We start from the raw sequence: 14,170 nt of genomic DNA, 5'->3' as shown, positions 1-14,170 counted from the left end.
TTTTCCAGAAACCATCTAAAGGGATCCAACTTGAAAAATTGGCAGTACCCACATAACAATGATGTTCGCATCATGTTCTAAGCATATACTACCAACATTCGTCGGAGTATATTCTTTTTAGTATATGTGTAGTACAAGCATAGCATCTACCTTAAAAAACATTCTAAATTTCATGTTCTTTGCATATACTTCAAAGTATATTCTCGTACCGAATATACTAAGTATATTCTTGTACGTAGGATCTCAGAATATTCGTAAAAGTTTATTCTTAGAATATACCTTTATCGAATATTCTTAACACATACTTATAAGTACATTCTTAACACATACTTATAAGTAGATACTTTTAAAATATCTTAAAAATAATTTGTATGTATAGGAAGTATAATATTAGCCTTATAGATTATCAACTTCGTTATTTTTTAGAATACATAATTAATAAAATTTATAGGTAGGTAGTATTGGACGAATTTCATTTCAAAATTGTTGTAGGGTAAAAAAGTTTAAACATTAATTGTATTAACGTTTACATAGATACTATTAAAAATTCGTTTTCATAATTGAAATGACTTTACCATTTCGAGTTTATCATGAATCATTAGTATTTTTACATCCTTGGAATTTGAATTTAGGTACATTCAATTCAATAGGCCAGCGGTTCTCAATCTTTTTGAGTCATGTACCATCTAAAGTTTATTTTATTGTATTTCTATATTTTTAGATTTAGTCCTGTCGCCAGGGGGGGTACAACGGCCTCCTGTATTCAGATGGACTTACCCAAGTTTTTTTTATGTATTTTGACCCATAGAACACGAATTTTTTGGGTAACAGTTGATCCGGATGTCGATAAGATTGTTATAAACAAAGAAGTTGAGGAATTACATAACAGCGATTTCTCGCAAAACAAAATATGTTTTTGTATTTTTTGGGCCATTCTAACCAAAAAGTGTTCCTACAAATTTTTTCGTAGGATGCATAGTTTTCGAGATAAACGCGGTGGAACTTTCAAAAAATCGAAAAATTGCAATTTTTGTACCCGAATAACTTTTGATTAAAAAATAAAATAGAAATTCTGCTTACCGCATTTGAAAGTTCAAGTCAAAGTATATCGGTTTTAGTTATTTGCATTGCTAAAAATTTATTATTTTATTGTTAAACAAAAGTATAAACACCTAGTGCTGGAGTGATGTTTTCAATGATTTCTCATTTAAAATCGAACGAGTAGATAGAGTAGGTACAAGTGCAAGCGAGGCTATTTCTACGTAGCATGCATGTAATCGCATGTATTAGGCACGGGAAACACTATGTGTTTATAGCTTTTTTTAGCAATAAACACATAAATTTTTAGCAATGTATATATTCGAAACCGATAGAATTTGACTTGAACTTTCAAATGCGGTAAGCAGAATTGCTATTTTATTTTTTAATCAAAAGTTATTCGGGTTCAAAAATTGCAATTTTTCGATTTTTTGAAAGTTCAACCGCGTTTATCTCGAAAACTATGCATCCTACGAAAAAACTTGTAGGAACATTTTTTGGTTAGAATGGCCCAAAAAATACAAAAACAGGTTTTGTTTTGCGAGAAATCGCTGTTATGTAATTCCTCAACTTCTTTGTTTATAACAATCTTATCGACATCCGCATCAACTGTTACCCAAAAAATTCGTGTTCTACGGGCCAAAATACATAATAAAAACTTGGGTAAGTCCATCTGAATACAGGAGGCCGTTGTACCCCCCCTGGCGACAGGACTAATTGTATAATCAAGACTTACTATGTACTACTATTTTAAGTTTTTGTGTGTTTTGTGTACCACCGCAAATAATGATATGTACCACCAGTGGTACATGTACCACAGATTGAGAACCGCTGCAATAGGCCATTTCGCAGAACCAAAACGTGCCAAACTGCACAACCAAAGCAACCAAAGGCTTTGGCGTTGCCAACCGTCGAGTAAGCTTTTTCCGTCAACTTACCTTAAAAATTCCCACTTTTATAAAAAAAAACTTCCCTCCTGTTTACAAAATCTGAGAAGATATGTTGAATTATTTTCAAATATTTTGATTTTTTCTTAATATTTTACAATTTGGATTGGAACAATAATTCCCTTTTGAGTTAACTTTTTCCCTTTATCACCTTTTATGTTGAAAATTCCCGCAAAAAGGGAAATTTCTCTCCGTTTGGCAACACTGACCACCGATTTTGTTATTCCACAATAGGTGTTTTCGTGGAGCACGTCCTGAACGTGTTCAGAGGAAGAACGCTTGCGCATTAGAATTTTGGCTGTTCGCGGTGTTGAAAAATCCTCCTCTGAATAAAAAGTTCTCTGTTCGCGGAGCGCAACAACTTGTCCTGAACGTATTCGGAATGCGTTCAACAAGTTCTGGGATTAAAGAGAGGATTTATTGTCCGCACATGTGCAGAAGTTGATTTGACGAATTTATTTATTTTTTTAAGAGATTCGAGATTGTATTTCTAACCTAACAAGTTTAAAATTTTGAATTGTTGTGTTATCATACAAATGTTGTAAAAGGTAAGGTTTTTTAAATTGTATTATGTATTTCAGTTTCTTATTTTTAAAAACTTTTTAGATGATGAACCTCAGTTCAAGTGATGAAGATTTGGAAGAGATTGTAGGACTTTTAAATGTTCCAAAAAATGCAAATTTTTTTGAGGAAACTGTGCAACAATTTAATAACCAACAATTTATACAGAATTTTAGATTAAGTAGAGACTTAGCTGTAGATTTGGCAAATAAGTATGAAAGATCTCATTTCCACAATATTATGTAAAATTACTTTTCCTGTTTTGGAGTGTTGAGTGTTGTTTGTCCTAGCGTAGATAAAGATAAAAGAATAAGGTTAGGCAATTGGCATAGGCAACCCAAAAAACATCCGGAAATTGTTCGTGCAGAAACAAATTCAGAATATATTCGGAGACACGCTTGCGCATATATTTGTATCCGGGTTAAGTTCAGAATACATTCAGGATGTGCTCCACGAAAACACCTATTACATTCATACCCCCCCCCCCCCCCCTCCCACCATCATATTCTGACCATTTCTATTCTTAACTGAATGGATCAGGGATAGGAAAAAACCGTAAAATATGAAAAAGAAAACAGGCATTATTTCATTATTTGTATCATCTATGGATCTATGCAGTGTTAAGGATGAAGGCGAATTATGTAGTACTAGGACTAAAGAACATACATAATCTGGTTATTTTGTTTGCGGTGCTTCAAAATACATATAATCTATTTTGATAACTCAGTATTACTTAAATAGGTAAGTACATATAAGTATTATATAAATTTTAGTTACTTATTATGCATAGTTTAGTTTAGCTAAATATTATATAATGATTTATATAAATAACTAAAATTTATAAATATGTACTTACTTTTTAAGTAATATTGTAGAATGTAGGTACTAACTACATTCTCATTTGCAATTAAAATATGTAAATAGATATTTGGTAGAACCAGTAGAACCTAAGATGAGATTAGGTGATGCTGAAAACATACTTCTAAGCAATATAGCACTTGATAGCACTATCTTAGAATATTCTTAAAAATATAATATTCTTCCCATACAAAGATGTGCGGTAGTACGTTCTTAGTATATAAATAGAAGGTTTATAGCACTTCCTTGGAATATTCTAAAAAGTACCTTCTTGGTATAAACTAAAAAGATGTGCGGTAGTATGTTCTAAGTATACACATAGAAGGTTTATAGCACGTCCTTGGAATGTTCTAAAAAGAACATTCTTGGTATATACTGAAAAGAAGTGCGGTAGTACATTCTAAGTATATACATAGAACGTTTAAGTACTGTAATGTAGTATATACTCAGTATCTGCTCTGCACATTCGCAATGGTAATTACGCACATTCTCAGTATATACTTTTTCTGAAAAGTATGTTCTATGAATCTACTAAGAACATGAAATTGTTATATGTGGGTATAAAAGAAACCAATTTTGTTAATGCTAAACCAATTTTGTTAAGACGTAAAAACTTGAATCGTCAACAACGAAATAAGTTTAATTTTGATAAGATTTTAGAGAAAAAAGAAAGTATTAAATATGACTCAACAAAACAGACACAACTACAAAATCGAAAATGTTTCAAGAATAGCGTAACAACTCAAAATAAAAAGGAAAACTTTACTCACCTTGCCAGCAAAACAGGTTGAACTCAAAATGTTGTATAATCTTATAATTAGCACTAACCATCTAAAAGGTGACAACTCAAAATAGTACTGCTTCAAATTTCAACTAAACAGGTATAACTCAAAACCTGGCTCGCTCGTTCAACAAAAAGGACTCTAGGCGCCACTTAGCGTTGAGTTTTGCACATATTTTTAAATCTCTTTTATTGATCAGATAGGTATCCGTGCAGGGAATTAAATGGTGAGTATAACGTAGTATAACTCAATTACACATATTTTTGACTTAACTCTCTTTAGATCTAGTTGTGCGATATAGTAAAACAGGAACTAATGTTGATTAAAACCCGGGAACGACAAAAATTTTGTAGAGCGTACGTTTATCTACAATACCCATAAACATCTATTCTATGATCTAGGTACACACTTTCGCTGAATACGAGAAAAAGATTTTTATCCTCACTGATAGGGAAAGTTTAAGTTTTAGTAGGTATCTATTATATTAGGTATTTAAAAAAATGTGAGTAACGCAGATGAGGGAACATTAAACATGGTGGATCTGGAGTGAGGTTCTAGTTTTCAACTCTTAAAAAAGTGTGGCTAAAAATGATCGATGGATGAATTAATATGATCACGTATGCAGGATTATCGTGGTATAAGCCAAAGAGTACATGAGTCGATTGGAGCATTTTGTAAAAGCAAAGATAAGTACGTACTCATTTTTAATGAAATTTGTAAAGTACCGGAAGTACCGTTTTAAAGGCACCGAAATAGAGTAAGCGATATATTATTCACGTGCCTTAGACGCCTTAGCAAGATGAGAACAAATGTATACATTTGGTTTTTATACCATTTTCGGTTATAAATTTCTAACCGAAAGTGCCATAATTTAGTCGCAGAAATAGTGCATGTGACATTTCAATCGAATCGTATTGAAAAGTTGAGCTTGAATCTGTAGTAGGTCCTCTTGAAGTCATTTCCACAGTTATGACCGAAAGTTTAGTAAAAATGACTCAACATTGGGGAAATCGTATATTAATCGATGCAAAGTAACACGAAGAGTTCAAATATCGACTTCCAGTTCTACTTTCGTTCACTTTGGGTGAAAACCTTTTTTTAGTTTGTACTTACTGACGTCATTAAATCTTATATCCCACATCTCTAAAACTTGACTCATAGTCACAGTCACTGGGTCAAGGTTTTTGATGTCAAAACAAACACTGTTGAAAATGTGAGGTTATATTTGACTATATGGACAAATTTCGAAAACCATAATGTTACAATTCCAATCCCAATTAATTAAAACAGATGTTACAGCTATCACACGACATGAATATGTAACTTTAGTAGGTTTGTACATCAAATATGTTCACTATACAGTTAATTGATAAATACTATTTTTTAGGAATTGGTTCCTCATTACATGTTTTTTGTAACAACACTGATAAACTAATTAACAAAATAAATATAGAAGATACCAGAGGCGAACTAATATTTGGAATTAAACCTTTTGGCCATAACAAACTCCTCATATTTGGTGGTCCATTTCTATTAATATTTTCCGCAGATCAACAGTTCACTCACATAGAAGAAGTACACAGAGTTGCCCACAAAGATTGGATCCTGGAAGCTAAATTTATAAACAATGAAACACAAATCGCTACAGTTTCCATGCAGAACAAACTTCAAATATGGGATACTGCGTTAAATCTTTTGGAAACATTTGAATGCCAAGAAAAATGTATTTTATATAGTGCACATATTTGTTATAATGATTACGATAAGTTAGTGATACTCTCTGGTACTGTTTTTAATGAAGTTTTGTTATGGAAAGTTAGAAGAAATGAATACTCGAAGGTTCCAGTTCTTAAAAGGTTAAAGAAACATGATGTTAGTGAATATTTCTGGTATTTAGTGAATGATTTTTTATTTTATGTGTGTTATTTTAGAATAATCTCATGATTTAAGTTGGCATAGATATACAGTTGAGTCCACTAGTCTTTACCCGTGCGTCATTAATACCTGACGTGATAAAACATATTTGATAACTCAAATTTTAACCTGTAATAGGAGCAGTAGCTACTTACTGTCACTTGCTGTTGTGTTTAGTAAATTTCAATTTGTGACTTATAATCGACTTATTTCGTATGCTTTAAATGATGACGCGTGGGTAAAGACTCGTGGACTCAACTGTAACTCAATATTATCCTGAAAATCTTTTTCTATGACTTTTATCAAGTGTCTTTAGGAAATAAGCCATAAATTATCTTCTTCATGTGCCTTATCAATTCCGAACGTTGGCAATTAACATGGCTATTCTGACTTCTGACTGTGTTTACTGCAGATCTGAATAGTTCTGCAGATAACAATCTGAACCATTGCCTCAAGTTTTGGAGTCAAGTCACTGGTGTCTTCTTATTAGTGTTTTATAGATGATCACTTTAATTTTTGTGGGTAGAGTTGAGTCTTGTTAACTCATAGTAACACTTATTGGCAAGCACTATTCTTCTTTTAATTATTTCTTATCTGATGTTATCTTTAGTCAACAGTGAGTCTAGATATGTGAAGGTGCCCAAACCCTCCAGTTCTAAATCGTTAATTATTATTCTTCTAATCTCAGTCTTATATCTCATAGATTTTGTGTTATAGCCTTTTTTAGCATTAGATATTCAGGCTCTCAGTGTTGCTCTTAGAAGGTAGTTCTCAGGGTCTAACTATCTATAAGTACATTGGTAACTATCTATAAGTACATGGTCAATTTGGTTTTTTGTCTGACCATCTGGTGATTGCCACGTGGCTTAATGGTTACTTTTGTGAGATAAACGCATAATTACTACCACCATTCCGAATGATGCTGTGAGCTCAATGAAGCGTAAACCATTGTAGTTGCTGATCGCATGAAGACTACAGTTGCAGATAGCTGGTCAGTAGATTGTCTCTTGACAGACTTTACCATTAAGATCGCCAATAATAATTTTTATTCTAATCCTCAAAGAAGAATGTCTGTAGCTGGCTGTATACCATTAATTACAAAAATTGAAGAAAAATCTTCTGCTTAAAAGGTATATTTATTTAAAAAAAAAACCCAAAAAAGGGCTACAAATACAATACAGAACGTTTTCGCTCTAAAGAGAGCATCGTTAGTGTTCTTTGCAAGCTCTACATGCTAAGCCACCAAAAATACATGGGTTAAAACTCTTAAAATGTCGACTAAATGTCTAACATTAAAATATCAAATGCTAAATCCTGACAATAGATGAAATTACTAAAGATCTACCCGAAAGCGAGTTGAATTCTCTATCTTCACATAGAGAAAGGTAAAAGCCAATTTCAACTCAACAACCCATGTGCTTCGTGGAAGGTCATATAATGCCTTAGGGTAGATCCTTAGTAATTTCATCCATCGTCAGGATTTAGCATTTAATATTTTAATGTAAGACATTTAGTCGACATTTTAAGGGTTTTAACCCATGTATTTTTGTTGGCTTAGCATGTAGAGCTTGCAAAGAACACTGATGATGCTCTCTTTAGAGCGAAAACGTTCTGTATTGTATTTGTAGCAATTTTTTGGGGTTTTTTTGAAATAAATATACCTTTTACGCAGAAGATTTTTCTTCAGTTTTTTAATTTTTATTCTGTTGTTCTGATATTACCTATACATGCTTTCCAATTTCTCATAAAATAGGTCCTCCTCCTTGTCTTCTTTATCTTCAGTAGGAGCATGGATATTAATGATACTGTAGTTGAAGAACCTGCCCCTTATTCGGATTCTAGATATCTTGTACTTATTGAGTCAAAAGTTATGACCTATGATTTCATATGTTTGTTCAGTTTGAATCCCACACATATTGACCTTTATTAATCAAATTATTTTTTAGGGTGTAATATTTTGTATACATTACAATGAAGATAATGGTATAATATGTTCTACTTCTGACGACCGCTCAGCTATATTATGGAAAGTAGAAAATACTGATCTCAGTTTAGAACTGAACAGAGAGCATCCCAACATATTTCCAATATGCCAAGTTTATGGTCATTTATCAAGAGTATTCCGTTGCTTGGTATTGAAGGACTGTTTTATCACTGCTGGCGAAGATTCGTTAATAAATATTTGGAAACTGGATGGAAAATTGGCTAGAAAAGTGGAAGCTAACCAAAATAGTCCAATATGGGCATTAGATTTTGATCAAACAGATAATGTTGTACTTAGTGGGGGAGGGAATGGTGGAGTATATACATTTTCTCTATACAATAATATAAAAAAAGAAAAAATTTGTCTTCCAAACAGCGAAAAACCAAAAATTGTTGGTATTTTGTTATCTGGCAACTTTGTAGTATTTTCTGAAAATGGTGTTTTATACTTTTACAGTAATACAAATTGGATTCCAGTTAAAACATTTGAAGACCTAAAAAGCTATGTGGTTATGAAGGTGTCTAGATGTAAAAAATTGATAGCATTAGCTGGTAAGTTTTAACAATATTTTTTTATAAGCATATCATGTTGCACTAGAGGGTAAAAGTTATAGCAAATTGGTGTGAAAAGGCAAGATTTAGAATATATGTATAGTATATGTAGAAACTCTGAAATTTGTCTTTTAGTACTATGTAGTTTCAAATCATGACAAAATGTACTTTTTATTGAAGTTGTACTTGTTTAGGCGCGATTGGGAAAAATGTTGGGAGTAAAATTTGTCAAATTTATTTGCAAAGATATTTACACGGTTCTTTACTTGATCCCATCCGTATACATAAATATATAAAGGCAAATTTGCCTTAATAATATCTCTTTTCTTTAACCCTAGAAGGACCAAGGGGGCTTAAAAAGAATCCACAACATTGCATTACATCCGATTTTCTAAATACCTTTAGTTGTCGGCAGACTACTGCCCTATTAGATGCCATAATTAGCATTTCTATAAATTAATTCATTTCCTCATACTTTTATAAAAACTTGACAGTGGACTACAAAAATCCCCCTTGAATACCTACACCATCCCAAAATGAAAAGGGACTATACCATTCGTGTTGCAAATTAGCAAAATCTAAAAGAAAAAATACCAGTAATTGGGCAAAAACAACCATAGTTTGTTCAAAATTCCAGAAATATGTAAGCGGTAGCGGTAAGCAGAGCAAGAAGACTAATGTTTCTGTATCCTACTATTCCAATTCCGCTAAGCCGAAGACTCCGGGTAAATTATAAATTATTATCTTTTAACTGTTCCATTAACGACTAGGAATATTTTTTTATTTGTGTTATTTTTAAATTAGTTTAAATAAAGAAGCACGTTTTTGATTAATTTATGTGTGGACATTTATTGACCCACCCCACGGTACACAGAGAACCGGTATGTTCGCAAACATGGAAGGCGAACGTATGACATCATATGGGAACCTTAATTTTCATCCGGCAATGCTAAATGAAGCGGTAATATTGTTCGAGTTTTAAAATTATGTACCTATCATCGCTTTTTAAATAAGAAATTGTATTGTATATTCTTTTTACTGTCATTTTCCAATATGCAATTACATAATTTAAACATGAATTTCCATTGAAAAATAAAGATTTTAGATATCTGTTGTCCAATATACATTTACCATAGTATATTAAAAAAAATAAAACAGAAATAATACATATAAACATTCACTTTACTTCTGGGTCTGTAAAAATGTTTCACATAAAATTGTGTCTACTTACTGTTATTCTAAATTGTTGAAAAATATTTGACTAAAAATAAAAACTTAACCACAAATCAATTAAGAAATTTTAAGTTTTAGATGAAGTACTTAGAACCAATTACTTGATGACTTTCAAATTTTATTTACAAAATAGAAAAAGGTTGATTTTAAGTTAAACCAGGTTAGGAATCTAAAAATTCAAGTGCGAACATTTTATTAGACTGTAATATACATACATATACAGAGTGGGCCAAAGAAAACAGTTTAACTCGATATTTGGCAGTATTTATTAGATTTTAAGGAAATGACGAAACAGGTCGATCTTTGATCTAAGGGGGACACATTTTTACGGTAGGTACATACATCTGTCATTTGTCAACCCCCTCCCTTCCACTTCCCCCACTCCTTATTTTTAAATAGGGAATAGAGGTCGTGTGCTAGCTCATTTAAAAGGTTACTCGATTCTCTGTTCAGTAATATAAACATTAACATAATTATTTATACAGGGTGTTCAAGAAAAAAATATTTTAATTAAATTAATTGGCACAAAAAGAAAAATGTATGTAATTTATTTATTTTAAAATACATTCTACTTCTTCTTATGGTGCCTATCCGTTACGGATGTTGGACACTAACATGGCTATTCTGACTTTGTTGACTGCTGCCTTGAAAAGTCTGATAGTGGTTAAGTTAAACCATTTTCGCAGGTTATGCATCCAGGATATTCTTCTTCGTCCTGGACCTCTTTTCTACTGCTGTCACAAAACAGAAAAAAATGTTTTTTGATAAATAAACATTGCTCTTCGCTTAATTTCAATATTCAAGCTGCTGCCACCCATCTTCCTCTTGGTAGGTTGAACATTGAATTTAACCGAAAAACAATATTTATTTGTCAAATAAACATTTTTCTCTGTTTTCTGTCAGTAGTAGAATGTATTTTGATTTAAATAAATTGCATACATTCTTCTTTTTGTGTCAATTAATTTAATTCAAAATAATTTTTCTTGGACACCCTGTATAAATAATTATGTCAATGTTAATATTACTAAAAAGATAATTAAATAACCTTTCAAATGAGGTAGCACACGACCCATATTCCCTATTTAAAAATAGGGGTGGGGGAAATGGAAGGGAGGGGGTTGACAAATGACAGATGTATGTACCGTAAAAATGTATCCCCCTTAGATCAACAATCGACCTGTTTCTTCATTTTCTTAAAAAATAAAATATACTGCCAAATATCGAAGTGGACTGTTTTCTTTGGCCCACTCTGTATAATATAATATACTGTATGTATAAAATGTTCGCACTTTTTTAGATTCCTAACCTGGTTTAACTTTAAATCAATTATATTAATACATATTATGTATAATATTATGCATAATACATATTATGTATGTATACTAATAAAAAAAAACAAATTTGCGGGAAAAGTTTTATTAATAATATTAGAATTACGCCCGGTTTCATAATCAACTTAAAGTGAACATTAACTAAAGTTCACTTTAACGTTGACATTTACCCATATGAATTGCATTGATAAAGGTACCAACTAAAAATTTAAAGTCCACTTTAACTGATTATAAAACCAAGCGTTAGTATTTATAATTAAAATCATTTTTTTTTAATTAGAAAATTTAGATATCTTTTTGTAAAGGGCTCTCTGGCAGTTTTTAAAACTTATTGTTCTCTTAATATCCCTCATTCTAATATATGTTCGTGTTCTGCACATGCATAATATCACCTCAAATGGCATTATAGTCTCGGTTTTAATAAATTACTATAAAACTAATAGTTATATTATAATAGTTTTAAAAATACACAGTTATGCTAATAAAAAACAATTTGTAACTAAAATAATATAGAATTACTTCAATCGTTAACAGCTTAATATTTTAAAACCGCCTCAATCTATTCACTTTCAACGCCACCACATACGAAATAATGCACCCAAACAATAAGCAAATATGTTAGGTTCCCACGTGACGTGCTGCGTGGTCGAACCAAATTTAGCGACGACAATCGGCATACGGGTTCTCTGTGTATCGTGGACTCACCCTTGGTCCTCGCGGTTTCTAGTAAAAGGTTGGGCCTGCAAGGGTTAAACCATTTCTGTCTATTGACTGATATTTTGACTAAATTTATTATTGTGTTTAAGGATTTATCTCTCTAAGGAATCATCTAAAGATTAACTTTATTGTTTGGTTTGGTAAATGGGTGTTAAAAGTTCTTTTTATATTTTCAGGTTTCACTGGTCAAATATACATCTACAAAGAAAACCAAAATACTTTAGAACAACTTTATTACTTTCAATCAAATAACAAATCCAGGATAATATCCCTTCATTGGTTAACTTGTGATATGATACTAATATGTCAGGATGGAGGAAAACTGAAACTATTATATTTAAAACCTTCTGAAATAAATGAAGTATGTTCCTTTACATTGCCAAAGAGTTCACAAAGAATTTCAACCACAGCGATCATATTTGAAGATACTATTGTAGCTGGCGATAGGAAAGGAAGTCTACATAGGTTTAAAATTGGTCAGGATTGCCCTATACAAACAATATCGAGAGTCCAGAGCCACCTAGGAGTCACTAACTTAATTATACAAAACAATAGACTGATATCCTTAGGTCGTAATAGTACAATTAAAACTTTTTTCATAGATAAATCTGGTTTATCACTAGTAACTTCAGATAAAGTTCCGTATAGTTGGTTGTTAGACATTGTTGATGACTTGGTGATTGCTTTTTCGGGAAATAATTTTGTAGTTTGGAATTATAAGACGAAAAGGTTAGTATCAGAAACTGTTTGTGGGGGCGGCCATAGATCGTGGGATTTCTCAAAAACAGACGCAATAACATTTTTGTACATAAAAGACAAATTTGTTAATAAATTACAATATAATTTAAAAGTAAATAGATCCCACGATATTATCGAATCTTTTCACCTAAACGAAGTGAATTCAATGCAAATCATTAATACTAACTTTCAGTATATTCTAATATCAGGAGGGGAGGATACTACTATAAGAATCACAGTAACAGATGAGCAATTAAGTTCATTTGTAAACAAAATCACTCTGAAGTCACATCTTTCTAGCATAAGATGTATTACTACCCTTCAGTTGGAGCCTAAACGACATTTACTATTTTCTGCGGGAGGTAGGGCACAAATAGTATCTTGGACCTTAACTTATTCTTTAGAAAATAGTACTATACATGATATAATGTGCAAAGAAAACGATTCATATTATGAGATTATAGATAATGAAGAATCTGAAACGAGGATAATGGATTTATGTGCAATGACATTTATGGAACAAAATTTTTTGTTTGCTGCTTGCTCGGATGGGTATATCAAGTGTTTTTCTATATCAGATTCCTTTAAATTAACACTGTATAGGAATGTTTTTTATAAGTTAAAATGCATTTTTAAGATAATTACTATTAAAGCTTTGTGCTGTGATGTACTAGTGACTATGGCTAGTGACGGATGTGTAGTATTCTGGCAAACTGAGGATTTTCTTTCTGGTGTTGAAGATGTAGCTCCTTTTGGAAGTTTGTCTGTACACGACTCTGGTATTAATACAGTTTCAATGTTACGATTAGCCGCAGATTCTTTTTTGTTTCTTACAGCTGGAGATGACAATATTGTTGTGCTAAGTTATTTGAAGTTTAATGGAAACAAAGAAGTAGGATTAAACGTTGAAATTGTTGATCAATATCAGAAACATGGTGTACATTGGGCCCAAATAACGGGAACCTTTATTAATGATAAATTCTTTATGACAGCGTCGGTGGACCAAAGAATACTTTTGTATACTTGGCAGTTGAAGGATGAGCATGTAGAGTGCAAACTTTTAACAAAATATAATACGTCGGTCCCTGATTTGAAAGGTTTAATATGTTTTGATGATGATGACAAAAAGTTTGACGTGTTTATATACGGATTAGGTGTAGAGTTTTTAAAACTTGTAAATAAATGATACTTAAGTTTGTGTGTTTGTTTTATTGTTGTTTTCAGTAAGAAAATCAGGAAGGAAACGGACTAGAGGAATACTACTACCTACTATCGGTTTACAGCATTCTCCGGCGCCTTCCGACTCCTAACCGCCATTCTTCTCTGTTTAGCCATAAACCTGGAGGATCCCTTTCCTCTAGTTTTTTCAATTCTCTCCCTCCAGCTTCTTCTTGGCCTTCCTCTTTTTCTTCTCCCATGTGTCCACGCCAAAATCTGTTTAAGGATCCTGTCATCTGGCATTATCTGTAAACGGCCGTACCATATAGTTGTTTTGTTTTTGTAGTGTGTGTGACTC

General features: G+C 32.0%; 1 protein-coding gene and 1 long non-coding RNA gene across 3 annotated transcripts; both read left to right on the top strand.

Annotated features, from left to right (window-relative positions):
- Window positions 1–2,214: 2,214 nt before the first annotated feature.
- LOC126890375 (uncharacterized) lies at window positions 2,215–2,808 on the top strand. Its single transcript, XR_007700300.1, has 2 exons — window positions 2,215–2,533; window positions 2,592–2,808. It is a non-coding gene; the product is annotated as an uncharacterized LOC126890375 (long non-coding RNA).
- A 2,551-nt stretch (window positions 2,809–5,359) lies between these two features.
- Window positions 5,360–13,852, top strand: LOC114347772 (WD repeat-containing protein 6). 2 transcript variants are annotated; one of them, XM_028298445.2, is made up of 4 exons: window positions 5,360–5,518; window positions 5,574–6,058; window positions 8,047–8,635; window positions 12,093–13,852. In XM_028298445.2, exons 1-4 carry the CDS (start codon window positions 5,443–5,445, stop codon window positions 13,838–13,840), a joined length of 2,898 nt encoding a protein of 965 aa, XP_028154246.1. In that variant the 5' UTR covers window positions 5,360–5,442; the 3' UTR covers window positions 13,841–13,852. The 2 variants fall into 2 exon arrangements, with proteins under 2 accessions (XP_028154246.1, XP_028154251.1); XM_028298450.2 differs by having other exon boundaries at window positions 5,375–5,514.
- The last annotated feature ends 318 nt before the right edge of the window (window positions 13,853–14,170 follow it).

This window comes from Diabrotica virgifera, chromosome 1, assembly GCF_917563875.1.
Source record: "Diabrotica virgifera virgifera chromosome 1, PGI_DIABVI_V3a".
In the NCBI taxonomy this organism is placed as follows: domain Eukaryota; kingdom Metazoa; phylum Arthropoda; class Insecta; order Coleoptera; family Chrysomelidae; genus Diabrotica; species Diabrotica virgifera.
This window is presented reverse-complemented; position numbering and strand designations above follow the sequence as displayed.